Source organism: Strix uralensis, chromosome 29 (assembly GCF_047716275.1).
Source record: "Strix uralensis isolate ZFMK-TIS-50842 chromosome 29, bStrUra1, whole genome shotgun sequence".
NCBI classification, from domain to species: Eukaryota; Metazoa; Chordata; class Aves; order Strigiformes; family Strigidae; genus Strix; species Strix uralensis.
This window is the reverse complement of record NC_134000.1, coordinates 6,450,640-6,476,099: the sequence shown is the minus strand read 5'-3', so window position 1 is coordinate 6,476,099 and position 25,460 is coordinate 6,450,640. Positions and strand designations below refer to the sequence as shown.

Below are 25,460 nucleotides of genomic sequence, written 5' to 3'. Positions count from 1 at the left end.
AGATTTCTTTACAGAGTGCTTCAGGGGTTCAGCTACAGGCTTTATTTACTATTTCTTGCGAAAGGCTATGAGGAAGAAATTTATTTTTTAGCAGCCAGGGGAGGGAAGTAGGTTTCTAAAGCAACTGCAACCATTACATTGTATCCTCCTACTCTTCTAACACTTCCTCCCACTTCTCTAGACTTCATTGCCAAGAACCATAGTTAGTGCATCCCGGCCTTTGTGGCAAATGAGCTCAGCTGCAGCCGGCACCCTGGAATATTTGGAGGACACAGTGAGGGGTGAGATTTCTAACACTTTGGCAAAGTCAGGTCCATCTTCTACCCTGCCTGCAGTTTTCAGAACAGGCAGCCTCTCACATCAGCCTGCTTTACCTAAACTCCTAACCAAAGCATTCCCATATTGAGCTCAGGCTAACATTAAAACTCATAAGCCATGAAAATTATGAATCAACATTTATTGATGATATGTACATAAGAGGTACAACACTTAGTGAAATATTATATTCACTACTATTTCCAATATAGAAAGAATGTCTAGTTTGTTTTATACATGAAAGTTACAGAAATCAGTGCACACCATAAGAAAGCATTAAAAGCAAATGACTACCAATCATTGTAAGGAGGAAAGGATCTGAACTACAAAAATAGACTCAGCCAATGAGGCATTCCAACTACCATATACGAGAACAGAGCCCAGAGTTGGGAGAAATTTTATCATCTGCATTCATTAGTTTTTAAACAAACTGTGCTATAGATACTGTACAGTATGTCATTTCAAAATCTGGGGAACTTTTTGAGTGCAAGGAAAAGATCAACCTTATCTCTCTTACTTTTTATCTTTTTTCCATGAAACGTCTCAAAACATTCCACCTCATGCCTGGTCACTTTTAAGAGGGGCGTAGAGATGATGAATAGGCAGCGCACAGTCCTGGAGTGTGCAGTTCATCCTGAAGCCTCGTAACGGGACTCACCAAGCAGGACACTGCCTGTGTCTTAGGGCCTGAGTTTGATCTCTTCCCGCTTACAGGGGATGACTCTATTTACGACATGCAGGCCCAGGGTATCTAGGAGCAAACTAGTTTCTTCTTGCTGTCCCAAGCTCTTTCAGAACCAGGTTTTGCCCCAGAAAGGTCTTATTTTCTCACAGATCTGAACTGTAGCCCTGATTTCAGAAGATTTTTGCCACTGACTACATAGTTGACATATCTGTTTCATGATCAGACATACTTTTTTAAACAACAGGCCTGTACAACAACCACAGTAGCTTGAGAAGCATTTAGCTTTGTATTTAATTTCCAGTAACTATTAATATCCTTTTTTAACATCAAAAGAAACAGTGCACCTTTACCCATGAGTGTATTCACTCAGAGACTGTTCCTGCCAAGGGGACAAGGCAGAGGTTCCTGCTTTGACTTCTCGGGTGCTCTGGAGAGAAGTGGCAGCCGCACCCAGCTGCAACCTTGCCCTGTCGCAGCCGTGGGACTGCACTTGCTCTGCTGGCGTCTGTGCTCGAGGAGGAACTGGAAAGGACTCAGAGCGATCCTGCGGTGCCGTGATGTGACTAAGGGCTGAACGATGCGCAGTGCACAAAGAGTCAGCCAGGGCAGCCGGAAGGAATGCAGTTAGATGGATTTCCCCTTATTCACTGTGCCAATTCAAAGAGTGGCTTACTAATTTCTGGTGATAGAGAGTCCCAACATTTCAAGCAAACGAGAAGAAAATAAAACAGGAACTAATCATTCTAGGTGAACTAATCATTCTTAAGGTCATAACAACCGTATTCACAAGGCAGCAAATCTATGCTGGAATCACTTTCACTCACTGCCAGGGAACTACACACATGCAGGTACTAACACATACCACACTGGTTAGATAGCTGAAAACTAAAAATAACGTATTTACAATAAGTTGGCTGCATACATGATGCTGACTGTTATCAGAGCAGGATACTCCATAATAGACAGATAAAGAAGTTACTAAGCTGTGGAACATAATGGGCTGAATGGTCAAAAGGAAACAAACCCAGATACAAATGAAAAACAGAAAGTAGAACAAAATTTTAAAAGACGGTCTCATTTTCTACTATGGCTCAATACACAGAAACCAATTAAATTAAATTAAAGCACTGCTACACATACTGTATACACCATTTCACTGAAATTACATGTTGATAGCTACATTATCTACACTAAGTGCAGAGAGGCACTGGACATCATGCTTCAACAAAACATCAAAACTGGTATCAGTAAGGTTTTACAGCTATTAGTAATTCAGCACTATTCTACCTGCAGTTCCTATTAAGATAATACCCGGTACATCTGATTTAAAATAGAAGATTAAAATACAAGGGTGCATCAACACACTTCCTACGTGTATATCTACTAGAAATTTAGTTTCCAAAATGTCAGCAGAATAACATGGCCCCACGGATTTCTGAATAGTTGAAGAGAAGTATCAGTCACACTGGGACAGCAGTACTTGCTAGTCAATGTTTTCTTTGTTTTGAATCACAGTCAAAGAGCCATAAAATATTTTTTTGTGATATAATTGTTATGAATATTTATATTAATTTATTTTTATTCCTCTTAAAACAGTTCCTTGTTAATTAAATAGAAATTATTACAGCCACGGCCTTAATGCCAACAGGTATTTGCCTAATGGGAACAGATGACCATAATAAAGAAGCAACTCTCACTTTTCCTGGTCAAAAAATATAGTGGTTGCTCTCTTTAAAATACATAAGAAAGCAGGAGGTATTTTGTACGATGCTACCCAATTACATTGGTCCCGTGGTGGTTCTGTTGGTCCCTTTTCAAGAAGGCAAAGGTAGGTGCCCACCCAAATCACGAACTCTTTCCACAGGCTGAACTCACATACACTGTATCGTAGAAAGATGGACTGGGTACCTCATAGCACATTTTTTGCCTACCCAGATCTCCACTTTTCTATAAACTGTATTCTGAGTCAGTCAGTTATACATGGTCAGACCCTAAGAAAGAATTGCCAGATTTGGCAAAGGTAACACCAGGAAAAATCACAAAAATGAGGGACGATTGCCCAAGGCAGTCAATCTAGAAGATTGTTCAGATTATTACAACATTGTTCCTTAATGAACTGCAGCATTTAAGGACATCTTGAAATTCCTATTTGCTTCTTGCATTTTGTGCTTTGTTTATAAATCATCACTAAACATAACACAAAAATATTTCATTGATCCTAAATGTTATAAGAAACTGGTTTTGTTCTAAGGTACATATCACCTTTAAAGGACTATTCCCCTACCTTTTACGGTCATATAGAAAACATTATAAGAAAATATTAGTGTGTCTGTAAATTACAGATACTAGGTAATTTAGTTCAGTCTACACTGTAGTTTCCAGAGAACATGTACAAACCCCTAAAACCTGTATTAATAACTACATCGGTATTCAGCATATAATATTTAACAATATAAATACATATGCAGCTTTTTCTCATGCATTCTACAAACTAGAGTTCACACCAGATCATAGGAAATGGGATATATTTAAGAAAGGATCAGGATATGCTGGATGGAAGTGTATGCAATTGCCTTTAAGAAGGAAGGACAACCTGTAGTATACAAGAACTCACAAGCCCATACAAAACACCAAAATGGAAATGCTATAGTCTACAATGCTGACTGCAAAATCAATTTGTAAACACAGTTTGCACACAGTCTTTGAAAAACTGTAGAAAAAAATAGAAAAGAATGATACAAAAATCCCTGCGAACTATACTATTTATTTTACAAAGCAATATACAGGTACCATGCAATCCGGGTCGCGTGATGCTGCCTATGACAGTTTCCCTTCATGTAATGGTGTGCGCCATAGAGCATCATTAAAAACAATTGCAGGACTCCTGAATTTTGAAAAATCAGACTAGAAGGATTGGACACTCTGGCATCGATCGGCTTTGGCTCTGCAGCAGAATGTAGCTAGAAGTGAAAGGGAATCAAAGGTTGGGTGACGTGAGAAATCTCACAAGTCTTTTTGCCTCCCCAAATTCCTCATTAGCCTGTTGGTTATTTCCATCCTGGACTAGTAGAGACCCACTCAGTGGCTCGGTCATATGCTTTAGGTTATTTCAATGTTTGGAGCCTGGGTTTTCCATAAGACTCATAGCTGCAACTGCACAAACACCTTATCCACTAGGATTTGTATCAACACGGTAGCGGGAAGTCACCAGGCTTCCCCCGAGCAGAGGAAGATGTCTCTGGGATGGTGGGCACATGCGAGGGATGGTTCCTCAGAGCCTTGTGCCAGGGAGCCCACTCAGACAAGAAGGAAAAGAATTACCAACACCTGGGCATCAGCAGCAGTTTGACTCATTCATAACAGCAGATTTCAATTTAACATCAAACATGACCAGGAGGAAAGAATGAAGGAGGCACCCACTGTCCAGTCTGTCCCCAGACACCGCTGCTGGGGACTTTATCAGAGTCCTGCCTTAGGTGTGCAGAATGGCAGAGTCTGTGCTTTGAGGGCCACAGAGAGACCCAGCCTTGCTGGCTATGTGGGGAGAAAGATCAATGACTTGGAAGGAATTTATACTACGTACATTGTTTCAGGTAAATTGTGAGCAAGAACATAATGCTTCCAAAAATGGCAAAGCTGAACAATCTGTTTACAGCTGGACTGCCTTCTTTGACACTTCAGTATTGTCATTCCTTTTTTTTTTTTTTTCTTTCATTACTTGAAGCTACACTCTATATATCATTACTCAGACAAAGGAAATTGGGTACATATTTTCCCTTCAAAGTCATCAATATGATAGGAGAGAAGAAAATAATTCATCTTCCCAAGAGTGCTTTGTGCTGGGAATAGGAGCTTTTACGTAGTCTTATATCGTGAATTATAGCTGAGGTGGATTGTCCCAAGGGACTACACACCTACCATAGTAACTATTACGAAAAGTATCTTAATCGTGGCCTTAGAAGTCACAGTAATAAAATCAAGGATAGTCTTCTGGCTCATAACAGAATAATATTACAGTACATTTTTATAAAGTGCCCTTATTTATCCTTCTGTAAATTAATTCAAATGCAGCAATAAAAATAGATGAATGGAACTTAACGAAATGAGAAAGAAACAATTATATCTTTACATCTTCACAAAAGTATTCTTCTGAGCCCGGTACTAAAGCTCAGAGACTTTTTAAAGATAATTACAGAACCGAATGTCAGAGGTGAGGTTTAATACTGCCTATGGTTTGGGGGATTTGTGCGATGGCTGCTGTGTTGCCACAACAAGGCTGCAACAACACAAGTGAAGGCGAGGAAGCAAAGAAAATCCAGGCAGTTGCCAGAATAAATTTGTTCAAACACTGCTGCTGCAGCTCCTCAGATGAACAGTCTGCTCTTCTGAGTATCTACTGCTGGAAAACTAATGACCCTGGGAGTGATGGAAAACAAATCAGAAGTCTGTATTGTACGTTTTACAGTGGCATAAAGTTTGGAATTCCATGTGCTTTGAGAAAGAAATGGAGATCTGCTGTGTCTGAAGGAAGCAATGGAAAAAAATGTAATGCTAGCAATCCTTATTTTCGTGCTGAGTTTTAAATTCATTGCTGGACTTGGAGCATAGAATCAATTAGGCAAAAAAAGCATCATCTTAGCAGAAACCTTTTGGATGTGAGAATCAATGTCATTATACATAGCAGACAAAGACTATTCCCTAGGATGGGATTGTGAAATGTCTTATAACTTAATGGAGACAGGAAAGGACTTGACCTTTCCTGGAAGCCCGTGACTCCCATAGATTTCAGCGGGGCTTTCATGTAGTCAGAGCATTGCAGGCACAGGTTTTACTACAGCAAACACAGTTTTTCAAAGACATACTGAGTTTCTCACCGATTCAAATGGAAGGACCACATCCCATAATATGGTTCAAATGGCTTATCCCCCACCTATCTGAAGCACCTTTGTGTATAAGACCCATGCATGTTTCTTCCAGCGCTGATGCAGCCTTTGTGTTCTAAGGGAAGCAATGAAGAAACCACTTCAGCAGCAAAGTGCTCCACCTCTTCTGCAGTTTTAACGTACAGTGGGCTTTAGTTTCAGTGAACAGATATTTAGAGAATGCTGACCTAGCTTCAGCAGTAAATGCATAAAGCAGATGCAGAAGCATGTACTTAATTAAGCATGCAATTAACTGAGTCTTTGCCTGGTCTAGACTTTTCCATGTGCCAGTGTGCTGTCAGCAATCCAAAGGGCAAAGGATAGCACAGTTGCACAGCCAAGGGCGGGGGGAACCAACAGAGCAGCAGATGAGATGAATGTAGAAAGAAATGTTAATTTGCTTAGGAACGACACAGAAAACATATCACTTTCCACTGCGCTTTTCCTTTAACTTTGCCACCCAAGCACTGCGAACAAATACAAAAAATTTGCCAGATGAAAATTAATGCAGCAACACTCCTAGTGAAACTAAAAAGAGACTGGTCAGTAACCAACACTGCCTGCTGAAACGTGAACCCTGTATTAGCTGAAGTGGCCGGTCCCTGGGTTATTTTTTGTTTATTTAGTTAAGTAGCAACACAGCCTCATGTGGAATGAGCAAATCGAGAAATGCAAGCCAAGAGTGTGTTACATTTTCCCAGAGAAACTGAAAGCTTTTTGATGGTTAAATACAGTGCTGCGCTGAAGTAACACTACATTAAATATTCAGTCAGGCTAAAAGCAGAGGAGTTTACCAAAAACATTTCTCCTTTTCTCACATCCACATTTAAATATAGAAATACCATCGTAATTATCTTTTGAAACGTCCCTGAGTTACTGTATCTACAGAATTACTATTTTAAAATCACAGTCTGCTATTCTAGTCCTATCAAAAGACCCAAATTTATTCTCCCTTGTGTGGGTGGGGTTTCTCTAGATTCTTATTCCTTCCTCCCCTGGTCTCCATCCAAAGAAGCGCTCTTCAAAGGACAATACATCCCAAGTGGGTAAGTGAAAGCATATTCTAAGTGTTTCTCAATATGTAATTTTGTGGAGCTGCCTAGTCACATTGTTGCTGGCATTCCTATTTGTTTCCAACTGCTAAACAGTTTCAAATGACAGCTAAAAGTGTATGACCAGTTTTCTAAAGCTACTTTCAAGGCAAGCAATCAGCGTGGCTGCTCCCAAGAAACTGCTACAGTGAAGAGGATGGAAAGTCTATTAATGAGCGAGCTGTGCCATGAAACAGCTAGAGAATGCTGGATATAAACCGGGGTAAACACTGCATGTTATTCTTGGATACATCTACCACCCAAGTCACAGCAAATCTCACTTGATGTGAGCCAGCACACTCAGACTAGGGAACATTTTAGAGTACCCACACACCATCCCAGGCAAATTTCTGGCACATAACCCAGTGGTAAAAATGTCTTCGAATGCAAATTCAGAGAAGCAGCAGCTAGCTATAGGTTAACTCTGGATGTGCCAGATGAACTAATGAATGAAGAAAAGAGAAGATAACCTGCTTACCACTTCTCTGAATATCCTGTAATTCCATTCCTCACAAAAAAATTCCTTAAGATGCTTCAGGAGGCCTCTGGAAAAGGTCTCCACCTCTAATACATGTTAGAGGCCTACAGAATTCACAGTGGTTCAATATTTGTTAAATTATCTAGGCCATTTTGCTTAGGACTGTAGCCATGGCGTGCAAGTGAGGACAAAAAAACAATGGCAAGAAAATTCCATGACAACAAATGCTTAAATGAGGGATACTCTGACAATGGACTTGATCTTGCACATCATTAATCATGCAAGTAGCCTTGGCTGGCTCGGGTCCATATGCATGTTTGGAGATATTTATATGAATGCAGATGAGCAAAAGCAGATTATATTTATATTTTAATAGCTTCTACAGAGCCAGATACCACTCTACAGTTAAACACATTATTCCTGTTCAAACCCACAACAGGTCTGAGCACAGACACATGATGTTTCAGCTCTGTTTTCTGCCACTTTTTAAGTTCACCTTATGCTCATATTCTGATTCATTCTGAGAACCTCTGAGAGCTCCCCCCAAAACTGCACAAAGCTTGTTCTGTGGGTAGAGCCTCCAAGGCCACACGGCTCAGCTTTGCTATAGAACATTGCTAATAGTGTAATGGCATTCACCAGTGTCTTAAAATTGCTGAGTATTAACAAGCACCTTTAAAAACACTTCACAGGGTGATTATTGTGACTGTAATGTCTTCTGACAGGGTGGGTCAGTTGTACTATATTGACAAAACACCATCTCGTTAATTCAGATGCCATGTGCTCTAAGAAACATTTCTCTCACGTTAGAGAGTCACATGAATTGTTACTCTGCAAAAGAAAGAGAGATTGTGTATTCAATGTACTGGTCTAAATCCTGAAATTCTGGTTTATTCTTCATTCAGTCCTAACCCTGGCCAAATTCTATTAACCTTATATGGAATTTGGCTTAGCAATGAATTCAGGATTTAGCCATTCTCTGAAATACGACATATAATTGGAAGATGGCTTTCACTTCATACCAAATGCTATCGATGATCACGTTCAAAACCTCTCAATTTCTTAGAGTAATGGATTCAGAATTTGTTTATAGCTCATTATTAAGTACTCAATCACAACATCCATGATCAATCTTAGCAGTACCTTACTTGAGTAGTCCTGTCCACATATGGAATCCCTCCAACATCAGTGGAGCAGGGTGAGTAGTAAGGTGCTACCTACTTTGATTAAGAATGGCATAACTGAGCCCGTGGCATTCTGTATTTTGTACATCAGGCATAGATTTAGTGAAGGAACTACCACCCCTGCAATAATACTGTCTTGTATTATATGATGCATTGTGGTCACAAAGCAGCACAGCCCCATCACAAAAAAAAGGCTGCACCTGCCCTGGGACAGCTGATGAAAACGTATCACATGCACATACAAATCTAAGGTCTTGATGCTAAGTATTAGTTGTACTGGTCTAACAAACAGTCTGGGATAATTTATTGACTTCTATACATTAATCTTGCCCCTGGACCTAAGTTCGGTTTAAAGTACAACTAGGCACAAAAATACAGTGCTTGATCTTATTAAAACAAATAGAAATTTTTATGGACATTTTCAAAAGATATTTTAGCCATACAGTGCTAAATAGATCAGGTATGCCACAAGAGTCACCAAAACACTTGAAGGTTTACGTGGTTTTATGTTTCTCTTGTATTTGTGACCCTGAGTCCCTGTAGTGAACCGTACTGGCACTTTGATCTTCCCATTTTGCAGCATTTACATTCTCTGTGTCTTGAATGAAAGGGGAGGCGGGTGAGAGCACACTGCGCTGCATGGAGTATTCTCCAGCTGCATCATCCAAACAGTAACACAAGGGAGACAGATGGTTATGGATCATTGCTTGGCAAAGACACTACAATGACGTGAGGAGATCTTTGCTAAGTTTCACTTAAGAAATTAAGTAAGCAGAAACTGTAGATGTTAAATAGAAAAAAGAAAAATCTTCTTTAATTGTGATATCTTTTGCCAGAAGATAGCTTCAGGGCTTATTAAAGATGGTGCTAGGAATCTCTTCCCTCAGTTTTCACGTTTCCAAGGCTCTTCTTCAACAACACTGAAGTCTGCAGATTTGCCATTAGTTGCCAGTGTTACCTGCAAGCAATTATCATCAACAACCAACTTAAAGACCAAGGCACTTCGACAAGAAAAGTCTTGAGTTTTATAGGGAAGGTCATGATACTTACAGGAACTACATACACCATGTCTTACTATATATGTAAAATGTATTTATTCAGAATTCACAACACTCCCAAATAGTGAGACTCCTGTTTATTTATTATACTGACTAGAAAATATTAGCAATAGGAAAGAAGTTCCATATTTTCTTAGCCTTTGCTGTAGGTTGGGGTTTTTTTTAATAAATATTTCAGATTCTACTTTTTTCTATCTCCCATAGATTTCTCTGGATTCTTTTTAAAAAAAGATTACTTTTTTTTTAATGTAAAAAGTCATATTTTTTCAGTTGAATTCCTTAGCAAAGCAGGATAGCTGATGCAAGGACATGAAAAATATGCAAGGCCAGAATAATCATAGATGTGTATTTATACAAACTCACCTACAATTACACCACCTTTAAAGAAATGGAGGGAAAGATATGTTTTGAAAGTATTGTTCATCACCACTATTTCTATGTACTGAAAGATTTTGACTTTAGTCAGACCAAAAATTCAGAGTAATGCTATGTTTTGTCTCACACAAAGTACAACAAAACATCACCCTTGCCTGTAAAGATAAGTGCTAAAATATTTAGGTTTTAAGTACGGTAGAAGACCTACAGTGATCTACCAGCTCACAGTAAACACTGGCCAGCACATTGCATCCCAGAGATCACTAGAAATAAACTCACGCTTTAAGAAAGATAGTTCCAGCCAAATGACTTTAAAAATTTTAAAAAGGTAACATGTCAATTTAACTTTACAAAAGTAAACTGGATCTTTATAACTGTGAGAGAACCTTTCATTTAATTCTAAATGGATGGCTCACTCTTTCCTAACTTACCTTGTAAGTTAACATCCTCAGCTTCAAATGAAAACTTAAAGACAGAGCTGAAAGTCCCCATGCTGGATAAACTGGATGCATGGAAGCATTGGGACATGGAAACATGACAAAATGCACTGATATTTGAAACAAAGTCAAGCTTTTTCTTAGATAATTGAAAGAGGGAAACATGCAAATACAGGAATGAACAGCTTATTCAGAAATGAAAATCACACAGAGTCATGTGAAATATGATAATAAAAAAATACAAAAATATCGTGCAATAACAACCACTCTACCCCCATATAAAGGTAAACTACTTAGTAAAAATATACATTGACCATGCAAAATCATAAACTACTAGTGTTATACATGGAATATATTACAGAAAGGAAATAGAAAAGACATGCTAGTAGATTAGCTTTTCCAAATTCTGACCAGAGTTGCAGTAAGCTTTTCAACCCACCAGTGCATTTGACAGGATGAAGAGATGTCTCTTCAGATTTCACAGCTGCCTGTTTTGAAGCCCCACATCCTACACTCTGTTGCTTTTGCTACTCTGACACTTGGGAGCTGTAGACCACTTCAACATGATCCAAATGCTTTGTAAATGTCAGCAGATGTTCTGAGCTTATAAAGCAGACCGTAACATCACATCCTTTTGGCAGCTTGCAGACAGACACACGGACAAGTGACCTGCTCAAAGTCAGTCTTGTGCTCAATCCAGTAAACCCTGGCTCTTTTCATGAGTTTAAAAGTGCAAAAGAGATTGCAAGCAGACCAAACCTAAAATAATGGAAAAGGACAAACACTTCTAGCTCATAAAGCACTGGTCCCAAATTTTAATTAAAGGGTGTGCTCAGGATGAGATACCCCATCATTTATCCATGTTTTTGAGGTACGTTAATGCCTCAACTGAGGGAAATTGTAAGACAAACTGAAGGAGAAAAGAAAGTGCAGCAAGTATTGCATCAGCGGGCTACTAATTTCTGGCACGACTTGCATCTCTGTGCAAATCTGAGAGACTGTAAGGAGATAAAATTATCAGTATTCAGTTCCATGATCCTGATATGTGGTAGCTGAATTTGTCTTAAACCCACTGAAATTAGCATGGTCTATTTAACTGGAAAACAGTTTTCCAAAAGTTCCAAAAGAAGTTAACCAAAAAGTGTCCGTGTGTATCTGTGTCCATGCATGTTTATTTTTAATGAAAAAAAATCTTTTATCAAATGAGATCTTCCTTTTCAGGGAGTTTCCTTCTTCCTTCAAATTTTTATCTCTTCTGCGTCCTTTGCTTTTTTGAGAAATATAAACTAATGATAATTTTTAATTTTGGGTAAACATGTATTGTCTTTCCATTACAAATTATTTTTTACTTTTATTTTTCTCATGGAAAAAGATTGGGTCAGAAAAGGAAGGGGAGAACCATATCAGAACAAAATATTTGTTTTCATTTTAAAAAATCATTTTATTAAAAATTGGAAGATTCAGGAAAAAAAAATGAGGATAAGATGAAAGTTTTTACTTTCCTGAATTCAGTAGTACTTTTTCCCCTGGAAATTCAGGTTCGGCCTGACATTATGTAGAAGTAAGCATCAGAAAACAATATATTCTAAAGAACATTTCCAGCCAGGCTGGAGACAGGTGAAAGTGATAGAATAGAACTTATATTCCCAATATACATGGTGGTCTGCTAATGGACTTAGTGTAGCATTCACAGTTAGATACTGCCTCAGTTGTGGCAACTGGAAGATGCAAGAGAATCTGTTTGGATAAATGGCTAAGGTAGGTTCACTGGATCAGATCAGAGTATTAATAAATTTTAAAAAGCGCCTATGAAATGAAAAGTTCCAGCTTGTTTCAGCCTCTTTCTACTCCTTTTCAAAAACTCTCTCCTGATTTTAGACTGCCCCATCGCAGTGGTGGCTGCTTAGGCAACTTAACCGCTAACCTCCCCAACTGGGTTCTCAGTCAACTGGTGGGTTTCTCAAGCTCACCTTGCTCTGATCAAGACGTTATTATTACTATTAATAATCATGTTAGTTACAGCAAGGATTAGAGAGAGCATACGATGATTGTGTCTTAAAGACTCGGGACCGGTGACGGAAGCAAAGCGTAAGCATGCTGTATGAGTGCAGGAGCATTCTGATGCTAAAGTGCATTCAACATGTCCATCTCGGAACAGCATATCATGGAAGGCAGTCAGCAAATGACAACACCTGTGTCTGAATTGCAGCTATCCTTTATTTGGGTTGGCAATTAAGTTCTCTGTTGCCATAGAAAATTAAGTAAATGTCCCTTGAAGGTGATGCCATATTCTCTGTGTCTTGGCATATTCCATAATACGCTGCATCTTGCCTTTTGAGATGTAAACAATGTACATGATTTTTCCCCCTCAAATGACAACTTTTAAGAAGAGTGCAAAAAAAAAATCTTTTGAACTGCTCAAACTCATTCAAAATGTCTGGGGTTCATGAACCTTGTTGTCACATTGTTATTTGCAGAACGATTTGAAAAATACATGCAGGTTAAAAAATAAGATAAAATAAAGCATGCAGTGCTATATACATGTCTCAATATCCATAAATGTGAAAGGTACCTTGCACTCATCTACTATGACTGAGTTGTGAGCTGCAAAAACACATTGGTTTGAGTTGTTTTCCCTATGATTTTTCATGTCGTCATAGATTGACTGAGTCTTGGTCATTTCAATGTCTTCGTGCCCTTTATGATGGGAATCAATGGTGTCGAGTTCTGCCTTGGAAAGGTGGTAGACAATGCCAGCACCAAAAGAATCCCCCACTACATTGACTGACGTTCTCATCCGGTCCCTACAAAAGAAGCAAAAAGCACAGGCTGAATGGCATGAGAGGAAGAAAAGTAGGGCATGGCAGCCCTGATAATGCTACAGTTACTGCATTTATTTCAGAAAGCTTAAGGCATCTTTAGAACAGCAAGATGGGAGCTTTCAAGTGAAATTGAAAAAACTTGCTTTCCCAGAGGACTTGTTCAGCCAGGGAGGATGTGCAAACTCCCATGTCCCAGCTGCTCATACTCATGGATTTTGGCAAAGAACTTGTGCTAGAGACACAGCCAAACTGCAGAGCTGTGCTTGACTGAGATCTCCTCAGCACCTGCTTCTGGAGCTGGAGGTTTCAATGTCAGTGTGCCAGGCTCACATCATTGCCCTTTGTTTAATCGCAATTTATCACAGCCCTGAACTTAATGCAGCCAGAGAAAAGGATTTTGGATCTGATGAAGTGTTCTCATTTCTGGGACAGATTAACAAATGGCCTCTCCCTTTATTCTCAGAGAGCAAACTATGGGGAAAAAAAATTCCTGAAGTATCTCCATAAGGCTCAGGCCATCAAAGCTCCTCTCCTGGCACCATCTTTACAGATGATCATCTGTTAGGGTGGCAACATGCCCACTCACACTACTGTATGCCAGAGCTTGGCATATAAGCCAACCAAATATAGGTCATGGCCTACAAAATGATGAGCCCATGACAGCATTTCAGTAACGAGTGTCCCTCGTTGTAGGAGGGTGCCAACAGAGACTCACGTGCTTCATTACAAAGAAATGTGTCTGTGGGCGCCTCCTGGATGGAATGTCATTGGGCAGACATGCCACCTTTCTCCTGTCTTTAGAGTGTAGCTCTATCTGTCAGCAGTGAACTCATGGTTGTGGATTTTCCCTGATTTCAGAAGTCTGCCCCAAACCTGCCCAAAATTCTGCTAAAACGGGAGATGGTCTTACAGAGCACTGCAGGACTAAGGGCTCCTGCTATCCTTCCTACTGCAGGCAGGCTGTATTACAGATGTTAAAATAATTTACAATCTAATTTGCCTCTTCATATCTGAACTAAACATAAGACTCGTAAAAACCTTCTGAGGGCTGCAAGTTAAAGCTACTGCAGCAACTAAGTCTAGCTTTGTCAAATAGGTTAGAGATGTGATTACACTGATTAATTCTCAGAGGTATATCCATGAAGACTCATTTACACAAAATGGGCAAGTAAAACAGTGTGGCCATTTGCCAAGTGACAGGAAAGCCAGCACCTAAAACTTCCTTTCGCATGACAGTGATTCATTTGAAAACAGCCTTTCTAATATTTCTGGTACTAGATTTGTGTGACATCTCCTCTTCCTGATTTTTTTGAGGAAAAAACCCCCAAACTAAATATATAAACCCCAAACTGATAAACATTCATTACACATGCCATACAAACTTTTCTGAGCCCTTCCTAAACATCTTTGCTCTAATTATCTGTAAATCTGCCTTTCCCAGCTGTGGAACTATATTCCCTTTCAAGTTTCTCCTCTCCATCTCCACATTATCATGCTTACATATTTGGAGTTTGTGGTGTAATATCTTCGTTGAAACAGTTCATTTTTATTTTTTTGTCATCAAAAGAACACCCAGAAGGAAAAAACCCCTCCAATAATCCCCCCAAAAATAAACCAACCAACAATCCATAGGAGGAAAACATCCTTCCAGTTTTGCTTCACACAAATTAAATGCTTTATAAAGTTCTCATCCCATACCTGTGAAGAGTGTTTTAAACCTGGTCAGAGTGTCAGAATAGGAAAATATGACTTTCCGAGTGTAATTTTTAGTTACGACCATCAAATATACTGAACCTGGCAATATAGAGCCACAAACAGAATACCTGCTTAATTTTTTTTGTATGAGTGGTATTAAATTTTGAAAGGATTCGCTGATGCAGACGATGAAGGCATAGTATAGGATGTCAAAAAGACAAGGTGGAGAGAATACATAAATATAATTGAGGCACAATTCAAATTCTGAAAGGGTCATTTGAGGAGATACTCCAGGTACTGCAGGGACTACTAGCCAAGAGATTCAGCAATACAAACTGCACGCTGCTGCAGGACATGCTCTACTGCGTGAACCAAAGTAAACAAGTTCCTTACAACAGAAAGGACAAAGTCTCAGCTGTCAGGAATCAACAGCAAAGTGTCACCGACCTCTTTTGGGCCGAAGAACAGCCTAAGAAGAACAAAGAAGATTGTACTTTCCCTTTTGTTAAAAACAGCCAACCAATTAATTCCAGCTACTCTGGAACGATGTAAACAAAATCAGTATAGGAAAGCTGCAGTCTGGTAAATTACTTGCCCCAACACATCTACTTCCTCACTGTCCATAACAACTTCTGAGAAAAATAATGGGACTGGAAGTCAAAGTTGTCTCTCAAAAGCCAACGCAACATCTGGTAAGAATGTGCTTTGGAATAATTGGGAAGTAATTCTTTAAATCCTGATAAAGGTTAATGCCTAATTTCCTCAAACTGGCATAAATCAGAAGAACTAGAAGTTTAACAATGTAGATGAAAGGAATAGAAATTTGAAGAACTGAATCAAAACCCCTTGTTAATAATGTGATAGCACCTATACAGCACTCTAGCACACAAAAAAGTGACTCCTGTTCTCTGAAAGCTTGAAAACCTGGTATATCAACCTTAGTAGATTTTAGAAAGGAGATTAAAATCTTAGCACACCTGCTAAGTCAAAGACCAGCTGACATGTTTAACTTGACTTACCTCTTTGTCATTATGGGAAAGAGCTCCTGCTTTCTACAGTTTAATTAGATTTATATAAGGCCCTGTTCATAACATCCAGACGTCCACTGGGTCTGAATATTCTGAATTTAGGTCTAAACCAAGGAACAGAGTCAGAACTCAAGCAATCTTTTTCTGAGTTACTGAATGAAGGTTTAAATACTGGATCAGCCATCCAAGCCCATTTTCTCTAAGTTCTCTTCACTGCAAAATACCACCGTATTTGAGGTTGTGCTATAATATTTGCTAAGCTTGTCAGTCTCACATCTGGAAAGTAGCCAGCTTCTGGCTAGAGCAAAAGAAGCTGGTTTTATTCCAGCTGTTGGCATATAATGACTGTCCTATTAAATGTCACTGCTGTGTTGTGCTTAGTTTTAAACTGAAAAACTAGGAGAGTTGTGAAATCTTGGGAAACCTGCCTGGTGAAAAGCTCACACTGTGTATGTATGCGTGGGAGGGGGAAAGGTTGAGCAACCTCATCTCTAGATATTGGAGAGGCTTGAGAACAAGATCGATACAGAAACCTTTTGGCTCCAATTTCAAAGACAGAGTGCCAAGTTTAAGAACAATCAAAAGTCAGCTTTGTGTTACACCATGACCAAATCATGCAAAACTGGTTTTGGTAAGACCACAGTTTCAGATGATGGTAGTATTGTAAAATCAATTCATGATCTGATATTTTCTTTCATCAGAAATATTGAAAAACTCATAAAGTAGGTCATTTTCAAAAAGCTTTCATTATCCGGAATTGAGATTTATAAAAGAGCTATTCCAAATATTTCTACATGGCTGGTTGCATTTACACACTGGTTCCAGAAAAGTGGCTGGAATTGGGTCTTCAATATCTTATTATTTTCTCTTTTACATTCTGTTAGAAATACCGCTGTAACATTATTTGATGATCTAAAGAAATGAAAGAAGACAATGTTTGTAAGTAAAGAAAATATCATTTTATGACCTTTCATTTCATATATTCTTTAGGTCTGTGCCCAAAAGCTTGCTCAAAAGTTGTCTTGCATGCCTTTTCTTAACATCGGCAATGTCAGCAGCATCGTTTTCCATATCTCACTAGAGCATCATGGCTACCACAACACAACCACTGGAAGATGGAAAATAAAGCTATTGGCTGTTGAACATATGTTAATTAGCACAACACTTCCACCAGCAAACTTTATCTTCACTTCGCAGCACTAGTGGCATGACACAGAGCTTTTCATCTCCTTTTTTATCTCTTTTCTCTTTTCCCTCTACCTTCCAATTCTGAATCATGCTGCAGTTGCACTGCTGATTGTTAGGCCAGAAGGATCCCAACCCAATCGTTTGTGCTGAAAGGTTCTTTTTGCCTGGCATTTATTTTGAAAAGATACCTTGAAATATTTCTTTCAGAAGTGCTATCCCTCCTACACTTACGTTCATCACCGCTACAGCTCCACAGTACAGGCATGTTTATTTCCCAAGCAGGGTTGGATGAGCCAGTGGGAACAATGCTGCTGAGGCTGAGCCCGAAACGCAACACCTATTGTGGATCAGAACTGCTGGTAAACTTACAGCTCTGAGGTTTGCTAGTGTGGGCAGAGTTTCTCAGTCCACAAGAATATTTTTAAATGACATTTCCCTAAAATACCAAACAAACCACAGTCTCCTTTTGCACATCCTCCTACCAGCTGCAGAAACCTACCTATTTGCCTTACTTTGAGAGCCAGAAAAAACATATATTTAAAATGAGTATGCACCTCCCTTTTGCTCTCCTCCTCCCAGCTGCAGATTCCTATGCCACTTTCCTGTTTTCAACCATGACCTCATAAATATAATAAACCCACAGAATATCACATTTTTCCCTACACCAGCTGTACTCTGACTGCTGAACCCTGCCTCATTTCACCATTCTGAGTCATAATATTCAGTTATATATAAAATATGTAAGTCATCTCTTCCCTTTGCCTTCCCAAGCTGTAAATTCTTCTCTCGTTTTTCCCTGAAACAGAAATTGGAGCTGTGTGCTATTCTTCACAACTCTTAGTGACAAGATAGGTAATAACAGATAGAGTATAGCAGTAGATCCAAAATACATGTCTGAGGACTGACCAAGTTCTTGAATTCTTCTCAATAAGCCAAAAGATGACAGAAAATTAATTTTCTATTTTATCTTCACATTCTCAACTCTGTTAGTTCTTCTTGCACAATTTTAGTGGTGTATCTGGAGGTGAGAGCTACCACAAGCGGGCAGCTGAGGCTGCTAGTGTAGGAGGAAATGCACAAATAGTACAGAGTGGTACTTACATCTCCCCTTCTGGGCACCACGGCTGGCACAACAGGAACATACGTAAAAGAATATTAAGGGAAAGACAGCTGTTGGCCAGAATATACTGTGCTGCAGCAGTACAGGACAATATAAAAGCCTCTAGAGGCCAGTACAACTTAGAGGACTACAGAGTCCCTGTCAGCATTGTGTAGGTGACAGAGATATCCACATTGTCAAATGACAACATGAGAAAGGATGTGGCTCGGCATATTCTCCGTCTGTATTTCCAGCTTCTCTGTTCAAATGTTGAAGAACAAAAGCCTTGGAAAACTATCCGTGGGTTAGCTGTTTCTCATCAGAGGACCTGCAATGGCACTGAAGGACTTCGATCTCAAGTCCTTGAAAATGAAAGTCAGTCTTTCCAGTTTGAGGGATCTGTCAGTAAAATCAAACTAGGGAATGACCTTCTCTCTTTCAGTTTGCTTTCTTATTTGTCTTTGGTTTATATCCTGCTCTAGAACAGTTGCTTCCTTGAAAGTATTTTACTTTCTTATGTACAAAAAGAAATAGACTTTCCCCACTATGAGCATAAAACATTTGATGCTACAAATGCCCAAACCACCTTGAAATTTTCTGACAACATCCTGATGGAACCTGCATTTTCAGCATTTGTCTTTAATTTTGGACCAGAACTATAAGAAACAGAAATATGAAAGCAAAGATCAGAAAACAGTTCTTGAGCTATGTCTGTAATGGAGAGGCATCATTAGGAAGAAGAAAATACATGAGCATGAGCCCAAGGGTCTTACAAGAAGATCCTTGGCTCATAGAAACTGCCTTCAGTAGCTCTGTGAAAATGTGTACCAGCGGAGAAACGGATTTCAGTGTCTCCTACTTCATCAAATAGCCTATTTATTTCCTCCTTTGCTTCATCTGTAGAGGAGAGTCTTAGAGTTCTTTAAGATCATTGGCTGAAACGCACTACAGACAAGTATTACTTCACTACTTTTTCTGCACCAAGCAATGGAGTCAGCACAACTTACAAAAGCCAGTCAACAGCAACAAGCAAACTGATGTCCTGGGTAGGGAGACCCACTGCAGTGAGGATCAGAAGCATAGTGACGAGTCCCGCGCTGGGAATACTGGCAGCTCCAACACTTGCAAGGGTGGCGGTCAAACTGCAAAAACAAAAATCAAATGGGGGTAGCAGGAAAAGGAACATGCACTTCCATTGCATACTTCCCATGAGTTCTTCCCAGAAAACTAACAACTATATGATAAATCACGGTAAGCTCACCATAGTTTTCACGCTTGTTTTTCTCAAAAAATATTCATCAGGGAAGGCTAGATCAATGCGGTTTGTTCTGAGGGTTGTAAGAGAGCTGTCTGAGAGTTTTAAGTTTTGGAAGTTGGTTGTGACATTCAAATCTTTGTCCTGGTGTTTTCTGAGCTCTACCAACACATCCAGGGTGTTGAATCCTGAGTTTTGATCATCTGGACTTGCTGAAGTTTGGTGGCTACAGGTTGAATTTTCAGAGTATTTAATTTCTGTTTATTTATGGTACTTGAAGACTGAATTGTGAGGTAATGGCTGAGAGAAAGTGGTTATTATGAAGTACAGAAGATTAAAAGTTTTGGCATCCAAAACTCCCACAGTACAAGCCAGTGGTGTACCAAGCCTAGATACAAATCACCCTTCATTCATCTGAATGTTTCATAAATCCAAACCTGTCCTTGTTTTTGCCTCTCTTATTTTTTTAAGAAGACCAGCAGAGTGAATGTCTGTGCTCCAAATGTTTGTAAAAATACAATACAGACCATAACAAATACCAACATCATTGGACAATCCCATGAAGAATGGAAAATAAATTTGTCAGAGAACAAGCCAAGGGGAGAAAAACAGGGAAGAGATGGAGAAGAAGAGGGAGAGGGAGGGAAGGGAAAAAGGAAAAAGGGACAAGGAAAAAGAAACAAGGAAAAAGGAAAGAAAAAGTTATCTCTGTATTTTTGAACAACAGAAATGAGTAACATGGTTGTACTACTGTGGGCGTACCCTACAAATCTGGAAGTGCTTCCAACACAGAAGTAGTGGAAAAAGGTCTCTGCAGGGGGAAATCCTCTACAGCTAGCCACAGAACCAGTCTATGAGGATGTTAGCCTGATTTAGAGCTGGCAGACGGCTGGGTGTGACCCAGACAATCCAAGCTGCAGTGTGTTTGTCAGGTGTCTGGGTTATAGTGCAACCTGGTCTACTAAACGCCCATATAGGTCCAGCAGGCGTACAGGTAGGATGCTCTGCTCTGCCGTCAGGCTCTGCACCTGGTGCCAGCTCCTTGGGCACTTCCAGTCTGAACTGCTACGGGATTGCTTCCAAGCTCTGTGAGGAAATACTCCTGCCAACTTTCCCACAGCAGCACTTACAGGTCTGGAGGAGAATGAAGCTAGCACTGCTCAAGTCTAAACGCAGTCTGGCTTAGCTACCATTTCCAAGACCACCCTCTCCCAAAGAAGACAGGATCTACATGACCAATATGAAGCAACTAGGGCTGATCAAAGGCTAATTAAGTCTTGGTGAGTTTATGTCTGGGTCATATTGCTGTAGCAAAAATGCTATAGTGCATACATGAGGAGAACCAGTGGTTTTCTTACAAAGAGCCCAAAGTTGCCACCTGCTTAGTAAGTGTGAGTCACAAAGCTGGCTACACCAGCCTTGAAATGGTGAGGTCAGGAAGAGCTAATGGGTCAGTTCCTCAGTGGAGTAGAAGAGGAGCAACTCAGGTTCAGGCCTATCAAATCTCTTGGACAACAGCTAACCCCTGGTCTCAATTTAGTTTAATATGTGGCATCTCTGAAATTACTGTTTTCAGTCTTAGGAACAAATATGCATCATGCAGGTCTAGCAACTGCCTTCATTAGAAGCAGCCCTGAACCTTTTACAAACCTTGACTTTTACTATTTCAGGGGTTGGGGCAGGAAGTAAAGAAATGGAAAACGTGGAACTAGTATAGCTGGGCGAGAAACATAGAATTAGACATCCCTTCGCAGGAGTTTCCTTAGTGTTAAAAGGGTTTAATAGAAGAGAGGTGGGTGAATGAAAACTACAGGAAGGCAGCAAACTTGGCAGCCTTCATTTGTGGTTTCCATTTTAACTATTCAAAAGGTTAGGCCCGGTGTCCTCATCAAGTTTTCCATTGTAAATTAACTTTAGCTGCAGCGGTCATAACTTTGCCATTGTTTTTTATTAGTTACCCTACCTAATAGGTCTTAAAACTTCGTTACAGTAAACAGTATTCAATCACTCTTATCCACTTTTAATGGGTACTTTTCTTTGTCCTCCCAGATACTCACCTTAGTCCAAGATGGGACAATTTGATATGAAAAGACTAAAGCTAGTAATTGCTGGGTTAGAGACAAAAAGGCTGGGAGTATTCAGACCATGCTGCGGGCAATCTCACCCTCAGGCTGTCCTATTCTCAGTCCATTTTGTGTGCCGTTCACCAAAGTCACCGAAAAAGTACAGGCAAATGTAAATACATGGATACATTTTTTAGGTACCCTTTTCTCTTCCAATATATAAAAAGGACACATTCTAGAAAGTTAATGCCCCATATATCACTTGTAGTGTGCCTCTATACTAAAAAAAGGCATTGCATTGCACAGGGAATGCTGTATTTCACATCATATTGTCAACTGCAAAATTCTGTAAAACACCACTAGCAAGAATTAAGGCTGCAAATGATAGAAAATTCATGTCACCAGAGAACCACGTACATGCCATTCCTTTGCATATCATTATTAGAGATCCATGGATTTCACAGCGAAACCCACAGCTACTGAGAAGACATCCAACCCAAAGCTTCACATTTTACAGTCTGTAGAAACAATGCCTACAAGTATTTTGAACTGACCTCACAGTAACTATCTGGCCTCCATCCAGCTCAATTCCATTCATCTGTGCAATGAAGATGGCAGCCACAGCTTCATAAAGGGCAGTTCCATCCATGTTAATAGTTGCTCCAACAGGAAGAACGAACCTTGTTACGCGCTTATCAATGCCTAGATTTTCTTCAAGACACCGGAATGTGACAGGTAATGTTCCAGCACTGAAGGAGAGAAAGCAAGAAAGTAGAGAAAACCTAATTACCATATAATATATACACATAAGGGAGTAAAGTCATAAATTCTGCTATGATTATTTACATTTTCTACTTCCACTGTCTGCTGTGATTCAAGCTTTTTTCACCCAATTTTTAAATTAAACCTACATTTAGCTGGAAGTGGGACTGAAGCCAAGACACGAACACGACTTGAAGTAGGAATGAGAGCTTGAGACAGTGTATATGAATTTTTCAGACTCATTTATTAATTATTTCTTGCATTTTGTTCAAAAAGACAAGTTCCAAATGTTTTCTGATGGACAGAACTATGAGCGTAGGGACAAATCCTATGATTCTATGATTTCTTTGATTGTGAATTTGATCTGAATGGAGAAATCAGTGTTGCATTAAGGAATGAAAAAGCCAGGCAAAAAGATATAACCCACGGAGTTCCCAGACACTGGAGGACAGGAAAGGATATGAAACACAGCTGGAGGATAGGAAAAGACCCAAAAGATGGCTGGAAGAGGGGAGCAGCTCCTTGCACAGATCCACAGTGCCTCGCCTTTGTGGGAATAGTGCAGGCTGTTACATTCACTTGCTCAAAACCAAACACCTTCATCAAAAAATACTGCTGAAACCAGAACATATTCTTGTTTCCTATAGATGCAAATATCTTGTTCCCTATAGACGGAAATATCTTCTACTTCTTCCCTTCCCTGGCAGGTCTGCCTGCTTCAGGCAAAGGAAGGCAAATTGCTGCAACATGCATGAAACCCAACACAGGAACATGTTTTGGTTCCTTACTTTTCTGTGTTATCTCTGAGGTCAAGTCCACCACTAAATGAAGTTGGTTGTTGCCTGAGAAGCTGTTCTGAAAAGAAAGCTGACCTGGGGAAATTCCTTTTAATTGATGTTTCATACAGAAGCAGCTGGAGCACATCTGCTGCGGTTTATTTGCTTTTCTTCAGCTGAGTCAGGAGAATGTCTCAAAGGTCTTCACCACTGTATCCTACTAATTCTGGTGTCATTGCCCCTACAAAAATACTGATTTGCTCACAGAAGAATAAAGGACTAGACTCACCAAATTTTCTCAGATAAATACTTGCAGCATACTGGTGCTAGTACCTTGCAACTTCAGGGTCTTTCCAACTCATTCATTCATCCACTACCATAGAGATGCTATTGGGTACAAAAAATGTAATCTTTCCATTTTACAGATAATTAAACCATGACAAAGGCAGCTTAAGGAATGACTGAGATACCTAACTATAAAAATGTAGTGTCATAATAAACGTTGTAGGTTTTCTGGAACATGCACATGCGGCTGACTTATCTCGCATGGGATCTACGGAAAACCCAAACCCTTCTGAATTGGCAGACGCCTGAGTCACTTCCTAAATGAGCGCTCTTGTCCCACACCTATGGAAACATGAGTTAGAAGATACAAGCTTCTAGATCCCCACCTTGTGCTCAAATGACTGGACTATTCTTTGTTCAGAGGTGATTTTTTTAACAGATATCAGTAAGCCAGCTACACAGTACCAATCACTTGCATTCTAGCATCTTTACAAATATATTTGTAATTATGATTTATTTTACTGTGTTTTTAATCAAAGGTAATCAAATGCTTAATATTCTGTGGGTTTAGCCAATAACTACTAGTCAGTTATCAAGTAAGTTCCAGGATCACTTTGACTCCTACAGCAAAGATATTCCTACATCTTATTAAAAGAAAAATAGAATATAAAACGTAGTTCACTGACACACATTGAAACTCAACCAGATAAGGTCCTTTTTCTTCAGAAATACAAGTCCCACCTTACCTTTACTGTTACACAAGGTGTGTACCAGCCATGGCCTACCATTGTTGCCATGAACCCCGACGAGCTCAGCAGCCAGAGACTATGCAAATATCTTGCCCCTTCAGTTCTGCCACCATGAGCAAGGACAGGCAGGCAGACCAAGGACAGGCAGACAGATCATTTCTTTATTAGAAGAGCACAACACGTAGATGCCTTCCATGGCTCCTCAGCCTGGCCAAAGAGCTTTAATAGGTCCCTGAATAGGAAGCACTTGAAACTTCCAGAGGTACTGGGTTAGACCATATGATGGTGATTGTCGTCATGTGGTGACTTGTCTGTGGTGCTATGAACTAGTCCACTTCCGTTTAGCCAGTAATTCAGATCTGGATAGCAGTCAGGTGGTAAAGATAGTATCCAAGTAAATCCATATGCTGGAATCACTTTGAATCTCCTACATTTTTCCACTTCGGTACTCCAGAAGAAAAACATTATTTCATGCTAAAAAAACCCCATGCTGTGTATGGACACTGTAAATTTTGTATTGAAATCTAAGTGGAAACTCAAATACTTCAATGAATTTAGGGAAACTGTGGTTTAATCCTGGCCAGTTATACCTCCTATAATCCTACATTGTTTATCACAGAGCCACAGAATTGATGAGTTTGGAAGGCACCTCTGGAGGTCACCTATTCCAACCACCTTGCTCAGGGTAGGGCAGCTAGGGCAGATTGCCCAGGACCATGCCCAGACAGGTTCTGTGTACCTCCGTGGGTGGAGACTCCACGTCCCGTCTGGGCAACCTGTGTCAGCATTCAACCACCGTCACAGTAAATCACAGTGAAAAGAGTTTTTTGTGTTCAAGATAGAATTTCTTGTGTTCCAGTCTGTGCCCACTCCCTCTCATCCTGGGCACTGCTGAGAAGAGTCTTGCTTCATCTTGTCTGCACTGTCTCAGCAGATATTTATGCACATCAGTAAGGTCCCCCTCGAGCCTCTTGTTCATCAGGGGAGAAGCTGTTCAGCATAGTTGTTTGGGTTGACCCAAAGAGGCAGATGAATTACAGTTCTTTCAAGGCATTCCCTGAAATGAAGACTGCTCAGTTTTCTCATGGTCAGTTTTGAACTTGGCTTTTTTGTTTTCACCTTTTTAATTGAAATGGAAGATTAAATTTTCTTCAGAAATAAGACATTTATTGAAGAAAAACACTTTAAAATAT

General features: G+C 39.8%; 1 protein-coding gene across 4 annotated transcripts in view; it reads right to left on the bottom strand.

Annotated features, from left to right (window-relative positions):
- Positions 1 to 442: 442 nt before the first annotated feature.
- Positions 443 to 25,460, bottom strand: part of SLC1A2 (solute carrier family 1 member 2) — a 106,923-nt gene continuing 81,905 nt past the window's right edge. For all 4 annotated transcript variants that reach the window (XM_074852496.1, XM_074852495.1, XM_074852494.1 and 1 more), the window contains exons 8-11: positions 22,250 to 22,444; positions 19,385 to 19,519; positions 13,118 to 13,349; positions 443 to 9,633 (exon numbers count right to left, since the gene is read on the bottom strand). In XM_074852496.1, the coding sequence (XP_074708597.1) occupies positions 9,559 to 9,633; positions 13,118 to 13,349; positions 19,385 to 19,519; positions 22,250 to 22,444 (637 nt within the window). In that variant the 3' untranslated portion in view covers positions 443 to 9,558. The remainder of the gene's footprint in view (positions 9,634 to 13,117; positions 13,350 to 19,384; positions 19,520 to 22,249; positions 22,445 to 25,460) is intronic.